The 26,464-nt window shown below is 39.0% G+C and overlaps 1 protein-coding gene across 3 annotated transcripts; it reads left to right on the forward strand.

Moving 5' to 3' along the window:
* Positions 1 to 1,261: 1,261 nt before the first annotated feature.
* fign (fidgetin) lies at positions 1,262 to 26,357 on the forward strand. 3 transcript variants are annotated; one of them, XM_079664309.1, is made up of 4 exons: positions 1,262 to 1,381; positions 2,332 to 2,550; positions 3,357 to 3,391; positions 20,279 to 26,357. In XM_079664309.1, the coding sequence occupies exons 3-4, from the start codon at positions 3,367 to 3,369 to the stop codon at positions 22,495 to 22,497; spliced, it is 2,244 nt and encodes a 747-aa protein (XP_079520435.1). In that variant the 5' UTR covers positions 1,262 to 1,381; positions 2,332 to 2,550; positions 3,357 to 3,366; the 3' UTR covers positions 22,498 to 26,357. The 3 variants fall into 3 exon arrangements, with proteins under 3 accessions (XP_079520435.1, XP_079520437.1, XP_079520436.1); XM_079664311.1 differs by lacking the exon at positions 3,357 to 3,391; XM_079664310.1 differs by lacking the exons at positions 1,262 to 1,381; positions 2,332 to 2,550 and having other exon boundaries at positions 3,226 to 3,391.
* The last annotated feature ends 107 nt before the right edge of the window (positions 26,358 to 26,464 follow it).

Genomic DNA, 26,464 nt, shown 5'->3' on the forward strand with positions numbered 1-26,464 from the left:
CACATGACACAAGAGTCTGTAGGCAGAAGGTTAAAAAACAGGCGGTCACGTGCCATGTAAACCTCATTCCTGGGGAAATTAACAATTCAGTGTGCGTGTGTGTGTGTGTGTGTGTGTGTGTGTGTGTGTGTGTGTGTGTGTGTGTGTGTGTGTGTGTGTGTGTGTGTGTGTGTGTGTGTGTGTGTGTGTGTGTGTGTGTGTGTGTGTGTGTGTGCGTGTGTTCTACATTCAAGTATATGGTTTGATTCTGTTACGTAATACATTTAAACATACCCTGATATTTGACTAAAACATATTCTGATATGCAGCCAAATGAAGGGTCATATATATTTTTAATTACAGTATTTAATATTTTGACATTAAAACATATATATTTTATCTGAGAATTCTGATTAAAAAATGGTCTTACCCCAAATCATAGCAACTGGCTAAGTTTTTATTTCCTCTAGGTTTTATTTGTGTCAAGGAGGATTCAAGTGTGATGGACATGCACTGTGATCCCTGTAGCTGTATGTGTGGGTGTCTGCATGATGTGTGTATTGACGTGCTGTAGCAAGAGTTCAGGGAGGCAGCTGAGCAAAATAATTTAGAATGTCCTGCCTGCTGACACAAGGACAAAGGCACAGACCGAACATGCCCATATGAGCAAGGAGACAATGGACGTGGCTACACCTGGAAATGCACTGCTGTTGTTTTCACCACGACCTCCACAGCACAGAGAGGTTTTCACAGGCTGTTCCTAGCATGGACACTCACTTCTGGTTTAGTCAGCGACGTATTAACAGAACATGATGAGCACAAGGATCCTTTATGTAATTAGCTGCAGGGCAAATAAAATGTTATCAGGATAATCTTCTCTTTTTTTGTTTAAATCTTTGAGAGCTTCAACATAATCTGTAATTGCTTTTGTCTCCTAATAGTTTTTTTTTAAAGAAACACTGCTAACAGGGACAGTAGCAATGAATGATACTGGAGTGTAAGCTTAAACTGTCATTGTCCAGCAGCTCGATGGCCACTCCGTGTCCTGCCTTTTGGGTAGGATTTCTCCAAAGACCTCATGCAGTTGGAATTAGCATGGTGCAGTCAAGGGAGCAGTGAAGGCTGAATCAATGCATCACTCCTAGGGCCTTGGTTATGGATATGAGAGGGCATAATAGGACTTTTGGCGCTGATCCTCATATCATGTGTCTAACCAGGGTCTTTGTGCAATGCTTTCCCAAAGGAGAATATCTCAACCTCCCCTTCCCTTTCAAGGCCATGAGGGGTCTAGGGATAACACAGAAAGGTTGGAAATAACCTGGAAAAGTGTACATCAATCTTTAAATGCAATAGCCTATACAATATTTTTGTATAGTACTTTGGACAAACTCTCTTCAAAGTGGTGAGCTTACTGGTTTGTATTATTTGATTTCTTGCTAAGAGAAATTCAGAAGATAGATACCACTTTTGCATTCTATGTGTGTTTGAAGCTACAGCTATAGCTGTTAGCTTAGCATAAAGAAACGTAAACGGTAAGCGTAGTTGTATCTAAAGTCAACAAAATCGCATGCCAGTAACTCTAGCAAATACATTTTGTTGGTACATCTCGTTTATATAATCAGAAAATACAAATATTTTGTAAGGTATAAAATTGTGATTTCCGAAGGACTAGTGGGGGACCGTTTCTTAACCAGGGCTGTTACTTTCTGAAGTCTCAATGTGAGGTTGCCAGGCAACCGGCATAGTCTTTTGTTTCTGTTGTTAAGCAAACCAAATAACTGTGGCTTTATAGATAGTAGGAAGATATAAGGTATCGTTCTTTAACTATTGGCAAGAGAATAAATACAAGTATGTTCCAGTCTCAAACTGTTGTTGCACTTTCTTTTGTTACCATGGAGAATTATGCATCTCTTATGACCCCTATGGTAAATACAGTTCACTGCATCAACAGAGACATTACAGTAGCCTACAGGCTATAGAACTGGTTTAACAATAATGCAGTAAATACATTTTTGAAAGATCTCAAACAGAAGCAATTTCCGATAAGGCTGTCAAACACATTGAAATAAAGTATGTTTATAGATTATATAAATGTTTCATAAAGGTATTGGCCCTTATACAACCAAATATGCACCTCAGTTAGTGCCAGCAGTGCAAATATGCTATCAGCTACACAATATAGACAGAGGAGAGTCCCCATGTAGTGTGTGGCAGTAGTAGTGGTAGTAGACAGTGGGCTACAATTAAACTGTTAATACGTCAAATTGCCTAAATCAAAATGTTGCCATGATGCTAGTTGTGAAGTGCTGCTTATTAGGGCTGATTCCCTTTGAATGTGGCTCCTGCTCACAGATCATGCGCAGTGTGCAGCGTGCTGCCTTCAGTCAGCGAAGCAGCTGTCCAGGGTTTGGAATTCCAACATGGCAGAGGCTGTGGTCAGTCTTCCCCTCACTAACTTGGAATGGTTTCAAATCGCGAGCAGCCACGCTTAACCTCAGCGAGCCATTCATCTGCGCACTGCCCGGATCGATGGTACTATAAACCCTGACGCTGCCCTGGCACCTTACACAGGTAAGTCTCGTCCTGTCTATCAGCGATGTTGACAATTAAAAATAGAAACGGAGCAGCCCTGCACGCGCAGACGCTCGTTGCGAGACACTGTGTCGCGCATCACAGATATGCAGCGCAGTCATTCTGCACGAGCCAAGTGACTTGTCATCGCTTTAAAAAAGACGAAATAAGCGCTATGAAGTTTACGGATCAGACCGAGTTTGCTATTATTGTTTTCCTCTCCGTTAAAGTAGATTGTTAAACACACGTCTGGATCCAGGCTCTTAAATAACTTTACTGCAAGGAGAAGTTTTTGCATGTCAGCCTGAATAAAACTTGCCGCGATAACCGCAGGCGGGAGCTTAATAGATGGGTTGTCATTGCGCTCTTACTGGGACAACTGCTGGCAAGTAATCTATTTTAAAAGTAAAGGGAGGGGGGCATCACGCTGGTTTAGCCTTTTCCTCTAATAGGCGGCATGAAGAATGTGTGTTTTATGTCATGACCACAGTCTCTCTCATGCTTCCTATTCTCTCCTTCAACTCGCGCACGAAGTGACAGGCTCCTGCCGTGCCTGTGTGGCTCTCTGCGTCTCCATCCAGCGCTGTTTTGATTTGTTTTAATATTTTTGCTCGCATATACTCTTGCTCGTCTTAATTAAATACCTAAATGAATACCTACCTGAGGAGAGAACAAGGCACCGTGCGTTTTTTAAACTTGTGAAATCCGATAGCTGAGGAGAAAGTGGCTGTAATGAGAAGCAACCTTTGGAATTCCTCCTCGTGAAAATTCCGTTTCTGCTGTTTTTCCCTCTCCTTTTGTTTTAGGCTTGAAGACATGATCACTAGCACCAGTATTTATGGTACGTTCATTTTGAAATTATCCACATTATTGTTGTTATATGTGTATTTGTTCAAAAGAGGCTGTTATTGCAGTATTCATTTTTCTTTGTGCATGTTTGATGCATCTTCAAAAGTTTACTTAATTCAGTTTATAATAATGCACGGGCATATTCCACAGATAAGGGCACTTTATATGATTAATTTCATACAAGTGGCATTATCAATTATAGGCTCAGAGTATCTTGTAAAGGTAACTAATTGTAATCCATTTTAATGTGGTTTGTGTTACTGACATTCCTCGTCTACACTTTTTTTTTCATTTCTATGCTTTAATATGTTTGCATGCATAACTTTACATTAACATTTTGCATAAAAGACAATGTATTCAACTTATCTGTTTCAAATGAACATTAAGTAATCTAATTTTTGCAAGACATTATTTCTGCTGTATGTCAAAATGTAGACATTAATTAAATACTTGCACCTAAAATATTTGTAATTGCTGTAACATGCCATACAATTCTAAATGTATTTTTTAATAGTAAGTATTACAGCTATTGAAATCACTGTTGTTCCAATTAACATTTTATAACAATACAAATGGCTTTATATGTATTATTTGGTACAATTTGCATCACAAATACACTACATATTACAATATCTATACTATTATAAATATGAAGGTTGATGGACAAAGAAGAGACACCTATAATGCAACAATGACTATATGTTGACAATATTATTTTATAGGTAATTTGTCCAACCCTTGTCTTACAGGAAAACTCACTTTGTTTAAAGTTCAATTTAAGAAGCTGCCATGTCGTTTTTTATTTATTTGTGACACAATAGGACAATTCACTTATAAAACTACATCAAAATTGCTCGCAAGTTAATTTAAAAGGCAGAGTCAGAAATAGCTCTTATGTTCCAATGGAAATGGTGTGTGACAAGCCAGTAAATGGATCTGAGCATGGACACAAAGTCAGATGAGTAACAAGTTCTGTGTTGTCTCTCTTTGGCAAACACTTTGTCCTAAGCGAACCTTTTCCACCTCCATAGAACAATTTACTTAATTGTGTTCACACATTTCATTTGCATGTTTTCCTGTGAGAGGAAATTAACATCATCACCAGTGAGCTGAAGTATGTTTTCATTCCTCTTCAAAATAACAGCATCCGTCACTCAGTGGCAAAAAAAACATGTACATTACTACCACGTTCATTATGTCTAAGTGTTTGGTTGTAATGTGTTTTTCTAAAGTGGGTATTAAATGTGTTGGTCAGGGTTTTTTTCATATTTAGACCGCCTCCTATGAATCTGTGGAGGGTATTTTTTTATAACAAATGAACTATGGTTTTATTGCTCAGATATAGATACTAAGCTTGGTGGCAAATAGTTTGGAGCAATTATTAATAATTAAACGCATATCCACAAATTGCATTTACTTACATTCTCAATACCCTGTGCAGTCTTTTTAAAAGTAATATTTTATATTTTATCTCCACATTAATGCATGTGTCTTACAATCAATTGTAAGAGTGGGTTTATCTCAGAAAAAGAAACTGTTCTGTATTTATTGAACCACTCCCTTGGATCCTTCATTCTAAATATCTTAATTATTAAGAACAACCTGAGGATCTTTATCAGAGTTCAAACCTTGGAAGGGTTCCATGTCTGAGCTCCTGCAGCGTGTTAGGTGATTCTCGCAGGTCCTTATTTAACCCCAGCCACCTCCGGTGTGCATGGCAAAAAGCTGACAGCTCTGTTTATTCTGATAGGATAGCACTTATGATAGCATTCTGAGCTGCAGCTTGAAGTGAATCTCTGAGCCGATTTGGACGACAGATGCTGACCCTCCTGTTTTTATCACCCTTTTGCCTGATTGTCACACATGTTTACACTTTTAAAAGTGACTGTCATGTCAAGAAGTTGTGTGGCATAAACTGCGCTAAATAATAACACACACATTTCCCAGGGACATAGAAATAGACTTATATTTAGTTGTCTCATAAAGACGGTGGAATTGAGTGCAGCCTAGTAATGTACACAATTCAGAAATGTCAAACCTATGTAAAAAATACTGCTTTAAAGTTCATATGAATTATTCTTATACTTAATTCATCACATTTATAAAATCAGGTTTCCAGAATTGTCAGTGTTTTTCTTGTGATTTTCTGACCGTTTTAACATGCAGTATATTTGAAATCACAGCGCCTAACAATGCAAACAAAAAACAATCTTCAGCCTCTTATAACTATCTGTACATTAATGTTGTCATGTGTCTGTGTGAAGCTTTTTCACCGATCTAAATGTCCTGTCCGTAATTTGAAGACAGTAGCACTAGTAGTGATGGCTCAAATTGACAGCATTATTTGAACCATTAAAAGAGGGAAGCGGTATAAGTCGCTATTAGAGACACTTAATGTATGGTATATGTGTTCAGTAATATTAAAGCCAGGTCCTGAATACCTTGGGCTGCCTCTATGTAAACACCCTGGGATGTCTGTAAATGGAGGGAATATTAATCTTTTCAGATGGATCTATTTGTCATTTACTACAAGAAATCCCACTCAGCCTCTTGACTATATTTTATGAGATCAGTGCAGGATTGTAATGTTTAAGCAAATATGTTAAGTGGTGTCTTTCCCGTTTTTCATATAAAAAGCCAGGGAGTCCCCAATGGATAAAGACGCTCGCAGTAGGGACTATTCAAATATTCCTCCCTCCCTTCCTCTCCTTTCTTTCTCTCTCGTCTCCCTCTCCTGTATCCACATCTCTGTCGTTTCCTCCGTGGCAGCGTGCATGTTATCTTTGTGTGTTTCTCTCTACGCTGACAATTCTCGCAGTGATCTAAGTTGGACTGCATTAGAAAGTGGAGGCAGCTGTCTGTTGCTAGACTGAGGGACGTGTTTGCTCTACTGCAAAGATGAAGGACCACAAATCCTTGACATCTTCCCTTTCTCCCCTCCTCCTCCTCCTCCTCCTCCTCCTCGTCCTCCTCCTCCTCCTACCATCTCATTTAGACACAGCGACTGTCTGCTCAGACTTGTTTTTTCTCCCTCTGAGTGACAGCATATGGCATAGACATTTTCTAAAATGCATGCACCTACATTGGCTGCTTGTACTTACCCTTCTTATGTGTCCTATAGCTAAAGGCCTGGTGTGTGGTTTGTTCCTCTTATTCAAACTAAAATGTTAACAGTTTAATTTAGTTAACATATTCTACTAGATTAAAAAACACTGGCTGCATTTATGGAACATAGTGTGGATATTTACTTTTTGCTGCCCGCAATTCAAATCCCTCCATACATTTCTCTGGGTGTGTTGTAGCATTTACGTATTATTTAGATGTTCATATGTGCATCTTTGTATGTGATTGTGTGTATGCATGCACTGTATGTCTGTCTGTTTCTCTTTGTCCATGCTTTTTTTTTTTAAATAACCAGTATAAGGGGGACAAAGTGTAATAACCAGTATAAGGGGGGACAAAGTCCCTCGCTCTTATTTATTTTTCAAATAAACTAATTGTTATAGAATAATTCATGGTTTTATGATCTAAACCATATGCACAATGTGCCTATAGAGCTTATATATAACTGAATGAATGATTATAACAGAAACATGTTCATAAGTCATGTAGTAACTCTCGTTTAGTCAGGCCTTTTATGCCAGACATTATTAACATGGAGTATGGCATGTGTTGCTTTATATTCCTTCTCATTTGCAACACATCGAAACAGAGGCTTTGTTTCATCTCCTTCACATGAGGTGTCTGTGCACTCGTAAGGAGACGAGGCAGCTCTGCGTCTGTGGGGGATTGTCTATTCTAGCCAATCCCCAGGTGTACTAAACTAGGTTTAGCAATAAGGCTTTTAATCTGGACTTGTAGGAGATTCATGTGCATTCATAGATTTGCCTCTGTAATTATCATACCCCCAGTGGCAGCCAGAGAGACGTTTGCCTAAATCACTGATGTCCTCATTACACTGTTTACATTTTAATTAGACATGGTAAATTCTTGATTTTCTATTAGTGGACAAAAGGATTGGAGGTTCTCCTTTCTTAAATTCAGCAAAGATAGTTCAAGCCTAGAGTGTTGCCTGCCTGTAAGCCTTAAAGCATTGTGTGCATCTCCCAAAACAAATTATTTTCCACAGTGCCTGTCTTTTGAATGCAGTCTTCTTAACATCCCCTTAAAATGATTTATAATGTTTATTTACTGAGAGTGTCATTTGTGGTTTTGTGAACACAGTCTAAATGCATTGGCAATAGACAGCTCTAGGACGATGGTCTTACCATTTAATTTATCCATAGACATCTAACCATTATGACTGAATCTGCTTTCATAATTGCTAATTATGTCTTTAGATAAATTATGTATTGTTACTCTTAGGCAGTGAATATCCAACCCCCAAGGACTTTGATTAATAACAGAATCTACAATTCCATGACTTCTTTAAATCGCTGGCACTTTGAGCTGCCATTGTGTGCCTGAGTACCATTGTTTATCATTGAATAACCTTGGTGAAGAGGTGTTTTTGCCTGTCCTTCTTCCAAGGTGTTTTTTCTTTTATTGCATGCTGTTGGGGAGTTTCGTATTGTGAGAGAGCAGCAAGCCTTTCACAAGAGGATAAGAGAAAACTCAATATGTTGCTGTATTGAAATTCCTCTTGTGTTCTCACAAAACAGTGTCTGACTAATCTGGCAATCGAGGCCGCTATTCTAGCTGGACGGAAAACCCATGCAACAAGAGAACCTATAAGTACTTTACACCACATCACATTTGTCAGATTCATGAACTGAGGGTTTGAAATGGGTTTTCTTTTGACCTCAAACTCTCAAATGTGTCTTGATGCTGAACTGTCTTAATCAACATTACCCCTTAATTATGATAACACCAAGTCGAGCTGATCTGATTTAATTCAAAACATTTGGCTCACTCTAAATAAAATAAGAGATCAATTATGTAACTAACACTGAAATTAGAATTTAAATATTTTGGTTATTTATTTGATTTCTTCATTACAATAGCATTATAATTCATATTATTGAAAAAATAGATGCTTTACTTAACTTTGATATTTATATTCAAGATCATGCAAGGATTTGCTTTGAATATAAACTGTTATCTTTTGGTTTGTCCCATTCATTACATCCCATGCTAATTGTCTCAAATTGATATTTGAGGCAATTAGCTAAAGCGATGATCAGACGAGATGGAGGCTATCTGTATTTTTTTGCAAAGTTCTCAGCAATTCATTCTACCTCTGTGGAGATGGGGGGGGGGCGGGGGGGGCTGACAGGTTGGCATTTTGCCAAGTGCTGGCAGAGGGGGCCTTGAGTGCCGGGGACGGCAGAGGATGGGTTGAGGTCTGCCTGATGGCGTGGAGAGGAGGGGGATGAGCCGAGTGAAGGGAAGAGGGGAGAGAAGGTTGAGTATACGCTGCCATAAAGGTTTAAGTTGTCAGGCTGCGGCAATGCAGCGGGGGTCTGCAGTGTCACTGAGAGGTGACCACAGCAGCGTCTGAGCGACTGGATATCTGAGCCAGATGTTGTGTTTATAGTGCTTAAGTTATTACCTATGGTGCTGTGTTAGTTGACTGCATGAATCATTTCTTTTTCTTCAAGGTAGCTTTTATTAGATGGAGATAAACCTTTGATTTATAAGGTTCTTAATCTGGATGTAGACATCATTAAGTATGACACATTTAAGATTTTTTTTGTCTTTTGATTTCTTGTATTGTATGTAATGCATAATTGAAATTAATAAATATTTATTTTCATATAACAACTTCAGTTTCACCAGCACGTTGTAAGTGAATAGTCACTAGAAGTCTTGGCATGTGGCCTATTTGACAGTCCCTCCTAGGGTCCACGTGGAATTAGATTAATTTAAATCAGAAAGATAATAGTGAAAAAAAAGGAACACTGAAGACTTGAGCATAATCACAGAGCTTTATGAGGGCTGACACTTCTTTTGTGTTCATTATCAGGAAATCACCTCAGGGAGTCGTGTTGACTTTGCATTGTCTAAAATAGCTGTTACAGTGGATCGCCCCGCGCTCGCTCACTTCCACTTTAAGTATCTGGGGAAGCAAGGTGGAAATACCCAAGGTTTGCAGAGAAAAGCTAAACATAGTGTAAACTCCCACTTTAGCAAAGTAAATCAAGCCATGTTTCCAGTTATGCTTTCTAGGATATTGTTGGAAAGGCTGGGTTTCTGTTAAAAATATTCCAGAGTGCAATGTATTACTGCAGAAATAAGGGGCGGGAAGAATGACCTTAAGTTCTTAGCTGTTTGCTGCCAGCTCAAGTTGACCACAGATTGTTTCTTTCCTATACGGTAAAAAAACTAAAGTATATTTTAATGTTGTATTTTCACCCATATTTAAAAAATCCATAAACACTATTTCATTGTTGGCATTAATTGGTGTGCACGTGGTTTGTATCAGCATTTCTATACTGGAAAGAACAATAGTAGGTTCATTCACTTGGAGCGTGATGTTGCTGCAGTCCAACCCTGACTGCATCGCCTCTCCCACATCTTTAAATGGATCCCATGAGTCCCCAGCTCTGTTGTTTCCATTATTCATTTCAAAACTTCCATGTAGCAAGGAAAGGCTAGAGGGGTGAAAAATAATTTTGTGTCTGAAAAAATTGATGTAGAGCAAAGTCACTGCTTTATGCAAAGTGTGCCATGCCTGGGGAGCATGTGAGCTGCCGTACTGTAGGAGGAGTGAAAGCTTGGGCGAGGGAGGGGCTGTATGTGTGTGTGTGTGTGTGTGTGTGTGTGTGTGTGTGTGTGTGTGTGTGTGTGTGTGTGTGTGTGTGTGTGTGTGTGTGTGTGTGTGTGTGTGTGTGTGTGTGTGTGTGTGTGTGTGTGTGTGTGTGTGTGTGTGTGTGTGTGTGTGTGTGTGCGCCTGCCTGTGTGTGTCTGCGAGTTCCTGTCAGTCTGTCAGCTAGGCCTAATGTGGCTCCCTAGAGGTACCTGGGGGAGACCCATCTAGCACCCAGTCAGCCTCTGCTGGCGGCCAAGTGGTGACAACGGGTTCCCACAGAGAGAGGAAGTGTCATCGTATGTGTAAACTAGTGACAGATGACTGGAGACATGTGGCCTGTAGACACTGGGTCTGAAAGTAAAGTACTTTTGCCTCTTCAACTTCCTTTCTCTCTTCTCACTTGAGACTTCAGAGAGTGAGCATGAGGCTCCACAACAGCAAGGAATACATTGACAACAAGTCAAAGATGTGAATAAAGAGGATGCAAATCATTTGGCATGAAAAGACACATGCTATGTGCAAAGCTTTCGTTTGCCTTTGAAAGGCTGCTGTAGGTTTTTAGTGTGCAGAGCTTCAGGCAGCTCTTCTGGGTCACAGGTCATGTGGGTCAGTGTTACACTCCCTGCAGCCTCACTTCAACCCTCAGTCTGGAAATAGAACATGCAGCGTCACCCAGCCAGGAGGGAGGTAGATTCCAGACCTCAGTGGCCAGGGGCTGCACATGTGGAATCTGCTCGTGTATTTGACCCCAAATGTTTGAAACTAAGAACGCTCCCAATAGGACGTTGTTATTTCATGCATACTCAAATGAGCAAGGCTGTACGAATTGCCTTGTACAAAGTGGACCAGTAGACTCTTCACTGTCGACTGTTCACAGTTCATCAAGGGAACTCGCGCTAGCCAGAGGCAGATTAATTTTTTTAACATAACCTGAAAGAGAGGCAACACATAACAAATAAACTGTGGAGTAGTTGTTTTTAATTACACATTTCAGCCAGCAGGCCGTTTGCCTACTTGCCTAAGCATTTATTGTGATAGATGGAAAACTGGCACAGAGAGCATTCAAGCAGTGTTAGGAATCACGCGAGCTCTTTTGAAGACTGCATCCAAGCCTTGCAATAGAAGTCCATCATGGATCACTTCTGCTGTTAGACATATATCTAATTTAAGACAATATATATATAATAATAATAATAATATTATAATGTAATACATTTATTTTAAGAAAACAAGTCTACATTTATTTTACAGGGTATATAGTATTTGGGTTTTGGATATTGTGAAATCTGAAAAGGACGTAAATAGTATTTTCGTGGCTGGTTTTGGTTTGAATTTACACTTTAATGGAAATAAATCAAATTAAGTTGCTGATACATGAGTTAATATTATAATACTAATTAAAAAATTCACTATATTATATCTTTGTAAAAAATGTTAAGCAATGAATTATAGACAACACAAATCTATGTTTAAGCCAAGCCTGACATTGCCTAAAATAATTATCTCAGCCACTTCCACAAAGTGAGGCGGGCAGCTCATTCATTGAACACTGATATCTGTGTCGCCCTGAATAAAGTGGAATCAGTTCATCCTTACTAAATATTTTATCCGTTTTTGATAATGACGGTGGAAGTATGATTGCAGTGTTGACTATATGCTAACATATGAGCATTTGTGAGTTGTGATATTGAACACCTTGCCCTAATAGTGATCATTGGAGAGAAAGCTGCGTGTCCAAGCGACACCTCCGGGTGCTGCTTCCTATCCAGGGAGGTAAAATCTATCAGCGCTGATGAGTTCGTGCTCCATCAAATATATCTGAGCCAAACTGTTTATTGTGAGCTCCAATAGTGCTATTGTGCTATTCTCTAGTCCAGTCCATGTGATGCAAAGAGCCAATTCACATTTGAGCAGTGGGTGACCCTGGGTTGTGTATATTGATGAGTGGGATTTGTTCCTTAATAGAATTGTGTCTAATTAATTAGTGTTTAATTGGTTGAGCCGGTTACATGCAAATGCTGCACAATGTAGAACAATCATTGCCTTAAACTGCGTATTGAGGTCTGCTTAATGAATTGTCGGAAATGGATTTGTTGTGCCCCTTTATTATAATTTCAGTTTTGCGTTGAAGATTTATTTCTTCGCATTTTACCTGAGGAAGGGATTTCAAACACCTGTCAGAAAGGTGTTAGTGAAGATATTAAAAATTCCCACCTCTCAATTTTTATTAATTATCTAATTTGTTCTCAACGATTGCTTTGTGCCACAGGACCTGTTTTTTTCTTTTCTTTATTTCATAGTCTATTTAGGAATACTCTAGATTAATTTGCATTTGCATGGCCCTTCTTGCTTTCTTTCCACATCTTTTTCAAAGCCCTGAAGTCTTTGAAGGCTGCCACTCTCAGCAGCCTCACAGTGCTTTACACTTGTTTTCAATGAAAGCTGTCATTCAGAACCTCTGCCATGACACCTTGCAAACATGTTTTATTTTGTGTCTTTGTGGTTGGGGGAAGAAAAATATAGACTGCATTGCAGGTTTTTTAAAAGCATCTTTCAATGAAATCCTTGGCCTCCATAGCATGCCATTGTCGAAATGTTTTTATTATTATTGTCAATTTGCTGTATGCAATTTACATTGCCGTTTCACATATTTGTTATAACGTATACACCGGCTAAAGTCATGTAAATTGGATATACAAATGTCATAATGAAGTGTGAACATGAGCCACGCCAACCAATTGTATAACACATGGAAGTCTGGCTACGTTAAATTCATATTTTAGGCTGCACATGGGTGTTTGTCTTGGCTTTACTTTTGAAATAAAATCCTCAACCCAACATTTATTTTACTGTTTTATATGGAAATATATTCAACCAGAGGAGAGATATATGATCTCAAAGTATATAGAGTCTATGCTGCAACTTGTAGCAATCACTCACAATTACCACAATGAGAGAAACGTACCACATTAATAGGAAACACTTCAGGTCCACTCAGTATGTCTGGTTATCAGTCAACAGTTGATTTTCTCTGCATATAATACTAACTAAATGCTGAATGCCGGCTTGATTGTACCCCGTATTTTGAATTAATAGATGCCTCAATCGGCATAATTCATGCTTTGATTCAGGTGCATTTATTATTTCTGTTGCAAAGATTTTGGTTTTAAAGTAATTCTCTTCAACAGATTTTGTTCATAATCAAAATATGAATTCTATTATTTAGCTCAGACACTGTAAACGTAAGCGTCACCATTTTAAAACTTTTTTTATCTGCAATACATTTTGTCAACTTTTAAAAGTGAATGCTGCTATTCGGCTCCATGGTGCTGCACTGACCATGCCTGCCACCTCAGCTCTCAGAAGCCATTGTTTGCCAGTGGGCGAACCAATCTCCTAGACCGCTCTCCCCTTGTAAAAGTTCCCCTTTATGGCTTCACTACTGCACTTCAGTAACTTTATTACAGTATAGCTGAGAGATTTCTATTTCATATTGACCTAAGATTGCTTCAGTTGTCTCATTTCACCTTTTGTCTGGCCTGTGTTGGAGAAGTGACCTTCTTTGAGACTTGCAGTCGATACCACAGAATGCTTCTGGATGCTTGGACGAAAAGCTGGCAGTGGTTACAGGCAAACATCCTTTTTCTGTTCACTTGGGCATTTTCAATTATAGTTCCATTTGAACTTTTAATCATTTTAATGTGTGGGAAACAATAAGTAGAACGACAGATGGCCCCGGCTTACCTCAACTAGTGCATTTGCATTCATTTCTGTATAGTTGCGTGGAATCATTTTATCCTCATTAGAACAAATTAGACGTTTTCTGTTATTTATTTCTTAGGTACATCTTTACTGTCTTGTGGTGTTGTTTGTGATGTTTCTTTCTGTTTTTTTTATATTGTTGTTTGCCATCTGATTCTCTATTTAGTATTTTGGTTTGTATATAATTCTGAAACATTGGTAAACAGGATCCCTTATCCAATCCAATCCAACTTTATTTATATAGCACATTTAAAAACAACAGACTTGACCAAAGTGCTGTACATCAATAAATATATAAAAAAGCAGCATAAATACATTTAGACAAAACCGATAGGACAAAAATAAACTAATGTAAAAGCACGAGAAAATAAAACCATCCTTATAGCCACAGACTGAAAACCCTCAAACATGATGTAAAAACATTTTAAAAAACAACAAAATTGAAAATAGAAAACCCCAATTTAGAAACACAGACTGATACCTATTATTCGTTAGTTCTTAGTTAGCTTGTTAAACAGAGAAGCAGTGCGTCTATGTCAAGATCACACCGTGAAGAATGAAACATTTTTTACAATGCATTTTCCTTCCTGTGTTAGCCAGGTTAACATGGCTGTAAAGTCTAATGGTTGGAAGTGTAATCACAGTTGTGAATTGGACCAGTGAACAAGATAATCTGTTGATTTCCAATGGGGCTCAGCCTGTTGGTTTTTAAATCAGATGAGTGGCTTCTGGTACCACCAAACCGCTGCCTCACAGTAGAAGTCAAGATGTGCTAAATGTGATAAAATCCAGATTTGTTGCCCTAAACCCGCCTGAGCCTCTTTGATTGGAGTCTTCCTCAGGGTAACAGGACTTTGGGAAATAAAGATGTTACTGAGTAGCTTTTGGTCAATGAGTGTTCATGTAGCAAGGTCATAATCTGCCTCTCTTCTCTTTTGAAGTGTGTAAGTGATCCCTTGAGAGGCAGGAAAGCCAAGTTCATAGAGGCTCACAAAAACCACTGCCTCTACTGTACATGCGCTCTTACACAAGTTTCAGAAAGTGCTTGAATTCAACGACTGTGTTCTTTTAACTAACAAGCCATTTGAGTATACATCAGTATTATGGACTACAGAACACTATAAAGCCTGTCTCCTATAATTGTCTTGGTTTTATTCAGTGTACATGTTGTACTTCTTGGCCTGAAGAGTCATGGTTTAATTAGCATCACTGAGACAGAGAAATCACAGCTCAGAGAATCTCTCAACTTCAAGATGTACTCTATTACATGTTCCCCTCAAGCCAATAGAGTTTATCATTAGCTCAGACCAAAAGCCCCTGGGATGTGAGAAATTCCAGGTTGTGTAAAATAATGCATTATGATTTCAAAATTGAAGATTACAACATCTGTGTATATTCACTGAGAATCACTGTGAAGTGTGCTTATAGGGTGTGCATCTTTATGACAAGGACAATAGACGACTGGAAAGATGAGATGCTACAGTCTGTGTGACAAAAGCTCACATGTAACATACAGAGATAAATTATAATGTATGTATAATTGTTGTGTCTTCTTTCATTTAAATACAGAGCATATGAAAAAGCAGTTGCAGATATACTTTCGTACTGTCAACAATTCCCAGGAAAAGACAAAGACCAATAGCTTTAGTCCATCACACAATTATCAGCAAGTCCTTTCTTTTTTTTTTTTTTTTTTTAGCGAGGCACTTAAATGTTTAACTTACATTCCTCTAACAGGATTAAAAAAATAATTTCTTGGGGACTTTTTTCAGTTGCAAATTATGCACACATACTGTAGTGCTTCACTGGTTGTTCCTTGCCGACTTTTGTCCTTACTCTTACACATCACTTTAATAACAGAACATTTACACAGTACACTCATATACGCAACATATTTAAAAAGGCTACTTTAACAGTCATTTAAAATCCAAAGTGGGAATCTGTACAGTGAAATTCTGAATTGATTTCAGAGTGGCATTTACGTCTCCTCACTGCATTTCAGATGAATTTCTCAGATCATCAACTTCCCTTCGCAGGCAAACAGCTTTATTCTAGCACAAGCTCTTACAGCTGCTGTTAAAAATAATTGGCCGCTCTGTAGAGTCATACATTTTTGGGAACTGAGGGGCCGTTTTTCTCAAACTTTTTTTATAAACATAAAACATCTTAAAATGCAAATTAGATTTACTCTAGCTGCAGATAAAAGTATTATATATTTAGGATGTATACTTTAATTCAGAGGGGAAACTACATAGCATTGCATTGCCCTACTGGCAGTATGGCGTACAGTCTAGACATCATAAGTAGGCACATGTTTAATGCTCTAGTAGCTTATTAACATTTTTGAGTATTGCATGACACTTAATTCACTACATGATTAATTACATTAATTAACAGATTAATTAGTCACAGAAATGCCCTCTGTGGACATACAAAATCTAACCATATTTGTTTTAAAAAACATTTTTCAATTAGAATTATTTTTTAGATAATAAGTATAAGTGTGTCTGTGTAACTCACGTTGCTATGTGTACGATCCTTATTCTTATTCTGATTACAAAGAGAGGAAACAAAGTTGTCTGCCTGCCTGACAGGTCAACTACAATTAACTTACTGTAAGTGCAGGCGTTACCAGTAATTTTCCACCTTTTGTATTCGGATCAGATGAAATAGACTAAGATTGGTACACTTTGATAGTGTGGGGGACATGTAGCAATTTGCTGCCATTGGTGGTCAGGCTGTGAAATGTATGTGCAGTAGCCCTGGAAAAGACAGTGACTGAAGAAGGCATATCTTTTCTAAATGAGGGGTTAAATGGCACCCTGCCGTCTAAAGATTGGAATTACTGCCGCATGGAGATCTAAATTGAGTTTAAACAGTCTTAACTTGATATGTGAGATGAATGAGACTCTGTAGCTGTACCGATTACTGCTTCACATTGTATTAGAGTGTTTTGCCCCACCCCTACTTAGAATATCTCCAGTGAATTTGAATATGAATATGAGCTTGTTTTTATTTATAAACGTAATTACTATCTGTCTGCAATATTTGCACGCTTGTCAAGTAGAGTGTTTTGTGTGTGCAGAATAAAAGCAAAAGCTCCCATAATTATGTTTACGTCCAGCGATGAAAATCCCAGGGTTGTAATGATCAGTCATTATAAATACTTTTTGGCATGTCTACTGCCTCAGCTGGGACTATTGTGTGGTGTGAAGTGCAGAGTTTGTGCAGCTTAATTATGACATTGTACATGACTAAATGTACCAGTCTGCTTTAGCTGTGCAAAACACTTCCAGGGCATAATCATGCTCAAGTCTGACTTTAAAGAGCTCATTACAGTTAGTTTTCTAAAGAGAGGCTTATTAAACACAGTTACCTAATAAGCATCTTTGGTGGTGCAAATTGGTAAAAATGGTAATGAGTCTGATTAGGACACGTTTCAATTACGACAGCTTTCACTTCCCTCCCCCCTCTCCCTATACCCTCCCACCTTTCACTCCCCCAATCTAAGAAAAGGAAGGAAAGTCCAGCTCTTTATGCTTGGGAATCCTCCTGGAAGGCATTTTGCTCTCTCTCTCTCTCTCTCTCTCGCTCTTTCTTTCTTTCTCACTCCGTCTCTCTCTGTCTCTCTCTCTCTCTCTCTGTCTCTCTCTCTCTCTCTGTCTCACATACACTCACACTCACCGAGAAAGAGGAAAAGAAAACCGCTCTGCCACCTCTGTGCTTCCTTTCAGCAGAACAGTAATGAATAGAGAATTGTGCAAGCGGTGGTCCAATTTACGCACTGGGAAATTGGATGGACAGAGTGGAGGCCCACTCTTGTTTGCTTAAAAACAGCCTGGGTTACCAGATGAATAGTTCCCTAAAAGGTCAGCTTCTCTGTTTCATCAGGGACGATCATTGAACCACAAATTAAACACCATAGCGTAGCTTAACACCATTGCATCACATGGCATTTTGGCTCAGCCTGCTGTTTTTTATATTCAATGAGATCATCTATAGAAGTGTATAACATCAATTGTAATATCAAATCAATTATGGTTAAATAACAAATGTCTGTTTTTTCAAATTCAGCAGTATTTAGTTGAGTCAACCTGAAGATAGAAACAGATAACTGACGAAACATTATTTTCTTATATTACCATCATTCTCCCTAGAGGATTACTCAGATCTATGAATTGATACAAAGGCAGTATTTGTTGGTGGCTGATCAGTGGAATTTGAGCTGGAGCCCAGAGGCTATCTGAAAACATTCCACTAATGGAGCGCTCTGTAATTATACCATTTCAAAGAAAGACAAAGGAACCTGTGGATGTTGTATCTGAATTTTCAGGCAGGTGGAATAAAGGGCAACCGTTTTACCGTAATGCCAAAGTACGAGATCATTATGCTAATGCACTGCTTGTGAGTGCACATGGGTGCATTTATGTCGATTTATGTGTTAGTGTTTGTGTGCCTACTTGGAAGTGGATGCATTTACTATCTACTCCATAACCCTTGTCTAAATCAAAACATTTGAAATCTGATTTTTGTTAGCATGCATCCTATATTTCTCATAAGAGAAAACTGGTTGATTCATTGACACAAATTGTACTATTGTACTACAATTACTTGGGTAATTAACATAGTGAAAAGTATCATTTTATCAATTCATCTTTTATTTGTCTGTAGGTTTAGTGTTTTATTAATAAAACATACCTTTTTGCCTGTAGAAAAGAAAAAAACATGTTCTCCATACATCCAAATGTCAAGATTGCATTACTTTCTATCAAGTCAATATAAATCTTTCCCAGTTGTTTTTTAGCAGTGCGCTATATTTAGATAATCATCTTCGATGGATTCCATTTTGTAAAATACCTGATGCTTAAAGATCTCGAGTACACTTTGCGAGTAGCACTCCTTTGATTGTCCAAAGTGGCACATTATCAGGATTAGCAGTAATAGAAGAATCACACTCAATGAGCTGTGTGCAATTTTGTTATTGACTAATTGTGACTTGAGTGTTAATGAACTCTACTGAATGATTTTACAAAAACCATTACCCTGATACTTCCACTGCGGTGTCAGTAAATGCTGTGAATGGATGAGATTGTGTTGGCAGACAACTCAGCGCTACTTGCTCCTGCCCAAATACAGTTTTTTATTGTTGGGAGGGGAACACTTTCCCCTGCAATAACATGGCAAAAAGTGTCAAATTCAACATGTTAATTGGGGGGTATTAAAATGCAGTGATGATAAGAGGGACATAGGGATAAAATACTATCTTCTAATTCACTTCACATTCTGTTGCAGCACAGTATGGGTAACATGCACGTTTGTCTGTTTGGGCTTTTTGCCTCTGGCTTTTTTTTCTCAATCATTAGCTTGGATGGTTGACAACCATGTGAGACATAGCATGGATCTCTTTGACTAAAACCTTGTAAATTAACGCAATTAGTGCAACATCATCCTGCTAATTAGCTCCTGGTGTCTAGTGTGGCGGGTGGGCAAATAGCTTGGAGGGAGTCAGAAGGGAATCCGCAAACATTGCGTTTGTAATCTGCCTCTGGACAGTGGCTGTTTGTTGCCTAAATCCTGTGATATGGACTTAACCTACTGAAGTACAAACTATAGCACTGCATCGCCTGATTAGCTGAAGCATGGAGCATTACAACGGGCATGGAAAATGTTGTTAAATATGTCTCCTTTCATATCTGCTTGTAGGTTTTGGTCGGATTAGTGTCGATGTATTATTTGAGTTGTAACCTCTTTAATAGTCTACATTCTTTGGGGCTATCCTCTGATAATCCTAAACAGAGAAAAAGACGACAGCATGTTTAAAAACTTGAATTTGCAGATTGACTTTAGGATTTAACTTGATTATTTATGTCATTCAAACCCTCAAGGCCATATAGTGTTACTGAGAGATGCTGCAGAGGAAAAGACAAGTGAAGCATGTTTTTTTTTCTCCTCTCCCTCGCTCTGTGGACTAGGAAGCAGTGGGCAGACTGAATGTGGATGTAATTCATGCTGGGCTGAGGGGTTTGTGTGATGAAAGCAACAGAGCGCTGCCAAGAAAGATTGCTTTGCAGCTCTCCTCCAAGTAGATTTGAAACTGTCTCAGAATGCCTCAGATGAGAGTTGGATTATAGACTGACCCGCAATGTCTGTGTCATTCTGCTCTGCGTTGGGTGGATTATAGCACGCTAACCAGGTGTTAGATCCTATACCCTCATACTGACCAGATGTCTGTTTTGTTAACATTGTATTTTTGTCATGTGGGAGACATTTGGACATTTGATTGAAAAGATAATTTTCCTACCATTTGATTATTACCATGATTTAATGCTTACTTTGATATTTGTCTCCCTTATATTGAATATCTAGGTCTAAAGATGCAGTGGACCCCAGAGCACACACAATGGGCAGAACAACACTTTGACATCTCATCCACTACCCGCTCTCCAGCACACAAAGTAGAGGCCTACCGGGGGCACTTACAGCGAACATACCAGTATGCGTGGGCAAACGATGACATTTCTGCACTGACTGCTTCCAATCTGCTTAAGAAATATGCAGAGAAGTACTCTGGGATCCTAGAGAGCCCAAATGAGAGAGGCCTGCTGTGTTCCTACTCTGATAGCACCACTGGACTCATGAATGGAAGAAAGTCAGAGAACGATTCCTGGCAGGAGGGGATTTACCCAATGAACTGTGCTCCAGATGTTATATCTGTGAGCAAAGCTGGAATGACAGCTGCCCTACCCCCTACAGATGTGTCGGCTAGCATAGGCAGCTCCCCAGGGGTGGCCAGCAGCTTGTCTGAGCCCAGCTACTCCAGCAGTAACTGTGGGAGCCACACAGCCACTACTCTCCACTCGGGCCTCCCCTCTCAGGAATATACTGCCAGCTACAACGGCTCTTACCTGCATTCAAGCTACAGCGGCCAGAGTACCCCGGCTCTCCCCTCCCCCCACCCCTCTCCTTTGCACAGTGCTGGGCTCTTACAACCACCGCCCCCACCGCCTCCCCCTGCCTTAGTGCCGAGCTACAACGCTGTGTCTCCCAACTACAATTATCCTCCAACAGGGTATCCTTCTCAGACTGCAGTTGGCCCTGGTTACAGCCCTGGGGGCGCACCCCCCCCTTCTGTGTATCTGCCGTCCGGTATTGCAGCTCCTACCCCAATTCCTCCCTCCACATTGCCCGGCTACACCTACCAGTCCCATAATCATACACCAATTGCACCTACACCGTTAAATGGCAGCACATCAAGCTCATTAAAAAGAAAAGCTTTCTACATGAGTGGACATGGAGATATGGACTCTAGCTATGGTAATTTCAACTACAACCAACAGCGCTCTTCACATAGTCCAATGTACAGAACAATAGACAGTGACTCAAACAGGGGCAATGGCTTTGACAGAAATGGAGAGGCATCGTCTTTAGCTTTTAAGCCCACCAAACAGCCAATGTCTTCTGATCATCAAAGGACATTTATTTTACACTCTGGCAGAGCACTATCGCCTCCAAACTATGGATCAACCAAAAGCTCTGTGGGTGATCTGAGGACTGGTGAGCCATACAGCAAGTTTGGATCCCCCATCATGAGCGAGCAAACTGAAGAGCACAGACAGCACCTCTCTCACTCCCTAACAGGGCCTGACATTGGTACGGCTACCTCGTCCATCCATGCTGCAGAGGAAGAATTGAAGAACAGTGACTCCAACCTGGTGGAGATGGTGACCACAGAAATTCTTCAGCAGGGCCCTCCAGTGGACTGGAGCGACATCGCGGGTCTGGATATGGCCAAAGCAGCCATCAAAGAGGAGATACTGTGGCCCATTTTACGGCCAGATATGTTTAGTGGACTTGCCACATTACCTCGGAGCCTCCTTTTATTCGGACCTCAGGGAACTGGTAGAACGCTGATGGCCCACTGCATGGCAACACAACTGGGGGCGGCCTTCTTGCAACTTAGCGGTTCTGCTCTGGTGACCAAGTGGCTCGGGGAAGGGGAAAAGATCATCCAAGCTTCTTTCCTCGTGGCCCGGTGTCGCCAGCCATCGGTGGTGTTCATCAGAGAGGTGGACCTGCTGCTATCAGCTCAGGTCAGTGAGGATAGCCCAGTGAATCGCCTCAAGGCTGAGCTCCTCATGCAGCTTGACAGTATTCTGACCTCTGCTGAGGACCATGTCCTCGTGGTTTGCTCCACCAATAAGCCTGAAGAGATCCCCGAGTCCCTACGGAGGTACTTTGCCAAGCGACTGCTCATCCCCTTGCCTGATGGGACAGCACGACACCAGATAATCAGCCAACTGCTCTCACAGCACAACTACTGTCTTAGTGATAAAGAGATGTCACTACTGGTTCAGAGGACAGAGGGCTTTTCCGGACTGGATGTGGCTCAGCTGTGTCAGGAGGCTGTGGTAGGTCCTCTCCACGGCATTCCTGGTACTGATTTGTCGACCCTTCACCCAGCTCAGATGAGACCAGTCTCCTACCAAGACTTTGACAGTGTGTTTTGCAAATTCCAGCCCAGCATATCACAAAAGGAACTTGACATGTACACTGAGTGGAATAAAATGTTTGGTTGTAGTCAATGAAAGAGACTAATTGAACATAGTTCTCAGTAGTTGGCCTTCAGTGATCAAGCAAAAATAAAAAACAGTGGTGACATGAATATACTGTATAGGGCAAATGGATGTCCTTGGTGTTACACAAAATCCAACAGCCTGGGCACAACACATTGGTAAATGCTAATTGAATTATTTATATGGTTGATGCCATTGTGCTCTCTAGAACTCAAACAACAAGGAAGAAGATGCCCCCCCCCCTTTTGTATATACATATATATATATATATATCTAAATATATATACATACTATTCTGCTGATCTTGAGATTTAGTTGCTATCAAGTGCCTGAGGTGGTGCTGTTTAATTTTTGTTTTACTTTCTGCTTCACAATCTCCATTGGTGACATGTGCTAATATGACAAAAAAGCTTTAAAATTAGACAAGAAACTTGCTTTGCATTCCAAAAAACTTGCTTTCCATAAGTGCTCTACAGCTGTTTTCGGTTTTGTGCTCTCTGTAAACAGTTGTGGTTTATTTGGGCTAAATTACATTTATTGATATCATTTCAGTTGGGCTTCAGTACCTTACAAAGCTTTTATGTGTGCCGTTTTCTCTTGGATGAATAAGGTGAATTTAGTTGCTGTACTAGCCTATACAAAATGAAATTACAAAAAAAAACTAATATCATTATACAATGTGACTTCAATCTCAACAATACATTAGTATGTATTTGCCGTTAAGTATTGTTTTGGTAGTAATTCACAGTGTTTCACATAAATGTAAAATTGTACCATTTTTATTTTAATGTTCTCTATTTAAAAACTCAGGAAAGTGATGATATGTACAGTACCTCATAGGCTTGTGTAACATTTGATATAACATCATCAAACCATGTAAGGCTATATAATACCTCAAAAAGCTTCCCATGAAATTAGAAAGTCCCTACATTGAATGTATGAGAGTGATTTCGGTTTATTTACAAGACAAAAAAAAGTAATTTGTTTGGAGTTCTTTACTTGAGCTTGTGGTGATGCAGAGCTGAGAGAAATTTGAAAGGTGCAGACAAACATCTCGGGGTTGAGGGAGACAGTGGCCCCGAGCTATTTAATTCCATCCTGCTGCTGTTTTATCAATAATGTAACCTAAGGATTATGTAGAGCCTAAGTTCCTTTCTACCTCAGTTTGTTAGTTATCTTTGAAAGACAAATACATGAAGACAGCAAAAGACAGCACCTATTCTGCTTGTTTGATGAGGAGACCTTTTGAGACAACACCAAACGGTATTTTGTTGTGTGCAACATCTATTAGCTTTACATTTTTATAACTCCCATGAACCAGATAATACACTTAAAGGGGAATACCACTGAATGTTATGGTTGGGATACACATCGCCTTTGCGTTAGGACAAATTGGTCTGTGTTAGCTAACATTCACCAGTGGATGTTGTTGATTGTTTGGCCCCTGAATCTGTGATGTCAAAGGAAACATTTTAATTTAAATGTTATCACAGTGATCTTTCGTAGGAATTCTCTGACTTGAAACCGGTTTGATTATTTTAATTCCAAGTTTTTGAATTGTTGTTTTGTCTTTCTTAGGCCATAACTATGACCATCATGAATTGAGTGGCATTCCTTTTTAAGAAAAGGTTTTAAAGGCTAGTCTCACTGTACAAAAAACTGTTTTTTTAATTCTGTTTTGTATTTTTATTTTTTTTAACTGTTGTGTTTACAGTGTTATTAATCACTATTTGCTGCCATTACATTTCCATACACTTTTTTGGCAATGAAAGAGCAAGACTGACAGCTGAATTGGCAAGTAAGAAATGTTATTGAATGTACTACGTCCTCTGAGCAGTAGGGAAAGCAAAGCACTCGCACATTGAAAAATGCCACTGAAGTAGATATCACTGTAGGTGTGTCATTCTGCAGAGGCACTCAAGGACCTTGTGTTTGTTTTTCAAAGGAGATCCTTAAATGTTGTTGCCTATTGCACATGTTGGGATTTATACATAGCATCCACACAAAAGCTACGTAGCAGCATGGAAAGCTTGCACGCTTCTCAACATAATATCTTGCTGTAGTTTCACATTTTCATTTACACAGATTCTTTACAAACCAAATCTAAAGACAGATGTATTGTTTACATTCATCCTGTAAAATAGCAATTTCTTTTTTACACAAACTGTAAACACACCGCACACCTTGATGTGTCCTCAGCCACATTTCTTTTACACACGTGTGTAGCAAACTCCGGTTTGATGCTTCAAATGTGAAACATGTAGTTAAACAAATATAAATGGAAAATATGTTTTGTAAAGCCCCTCTAATATTGTTTAATTTTTTACTATACTTTCAGGTGTTTATTGTTTGCCAAATTAAATCCAAAGTGAAACAAGTTGAAGAAGTTGCGAATTTTAGTGACCTTAATGTCACACTTTTGATATTTGCATTTTTAAAACACTGAAAGGGCAAAAAACTGTAAACCCCTCTGTTGTATTCTGTCCGTGTTTATGAAGAGTCATTTACCACAAGCCTACATTACAAAAAGTAACAATTTGTTAATCTTTTAAAACAAAAATCAACATAGATATTAGCAGACAGTGTCACAAACAACCAGTGTGTTTTTACATTGGAATATAATTGTGTGTCTGTGATTGTGAATTTCAAAATGATATTTGACAAGAATGCGATAAGAAGCCCTAAGTGCCATTAACATGTGCAGATTTCACAAGTTTAAGTAGGCGACAGTTCATAAACTTACAGAGAGATATTGTGTGTTAAAAGGGGGAATGTTACACTCAAATGAAGTTGTGCTTGTAATAACTCCAACAGAAACAGCTCGTGTCACATTTCTGTTTGTTGTCTCCAGAACCATGTGGTAGAACACGGTGTAACACAAAGTAAGGCAAATGGTGAATAATTGACATTTGGATGTTTCAGTTTACATCACAGCTAGAGAGTAAAAAGCCTTCAACAAGATCTGATGTAAGGAAACAATGGAGGTTATTAAGGTGTACGTTTTATCATGCTATACATGCTATCATTAAAAAAAGTGCTTTGGTTAATGGGGGGGATTTATTAAAAAAGGCCAACACTCACAACCAACACATGACCTATGATAAGCACATTGAGTCTTACAGTGATGCCACTTGAATCGTTTTTTTGTTTCAGAATCTGTCAGTATTTGTGTAATTACATTTTGTTGAAGACTGCTTAAGACTTTTATTCCATTCTTATGTAGTTTTACAGTCTGGCATTCTTTATAACCATTTCTACCTCATTGCTACATATTGTACATGTAGTACTTATGTCCTGTCATTTTGAATGTCATGCATTTGTGGATAAAAAAGGAAAAAAAACAAAAAAAAGGTGAAAAACAAAAGCTTGCCCTTGAAGTTAAGCAGTCTACCTCACAAAGACTGTCTTTACACTGTCAATTACAAGTCACATAAAAAAATATAACACCTTGAGGGCAAAGATAAGGTCAACCTCCTCATACTACTGTTTATTTACGATATCACATATCCATTGAATTGCTGTTGGCTGTGTAGGTCTTCTACAAGGTCTCCAATGCAAGTTCAAATCATTTCCTAAAAAGAAAGAAATTGCTTTAATCCTTTGTGAATTGTTGTAGTGCGCATGTTAACGTGTATGCATGTGCACTTTCAACTCTACATGCAAGTATGAGGGAATAACATTACCATATGAACAATCTGGGTTTTTACTTTTCATATTCATGTACAGAGAATAAACTTGCACATAGCTGTACGTATTGTACATTTGCTAATGATGTACAGCATACATATGAAAAATGCACCACATACATGTTTATATGTGTGTATGTATTGCCATACTTACAGTACAGTCGATTTAAATGTATTTTGATTTCATGGTTTTTGAAATACTAAATAAAGATGTTTTCTTTTTTTCCTGAAAAGTGGATGCATTTTGTACCTTTTCCTTCATTAAATTTGCAATGGTGTGATTGATGTAAGCC

Source organism: Notothenia rossii, assembly GCF_949606895.1.
Source record: "Notothenia rossii genome assembly, chromosome: 2".
Lineage (NCBI taxonomy): Eukaryota > Metazoa > Chordata > Actinopteri > Perciformes > Nototheniidae > Notothenia > Notothenia rossii.

Coding starts and splice junctions, on each gene's coding strand:
- fign (XM_079664309.1), top strand. CDS start 3,367: ATGATCACTAGCACCAGTATTTATG. Junction 3,392..20,278: donor CACTAGCACCAGTATTTATG/GTACGTTCATTT, acceptor TTGAATATCTAG/GTCTAAAGATGCAGTGGACC.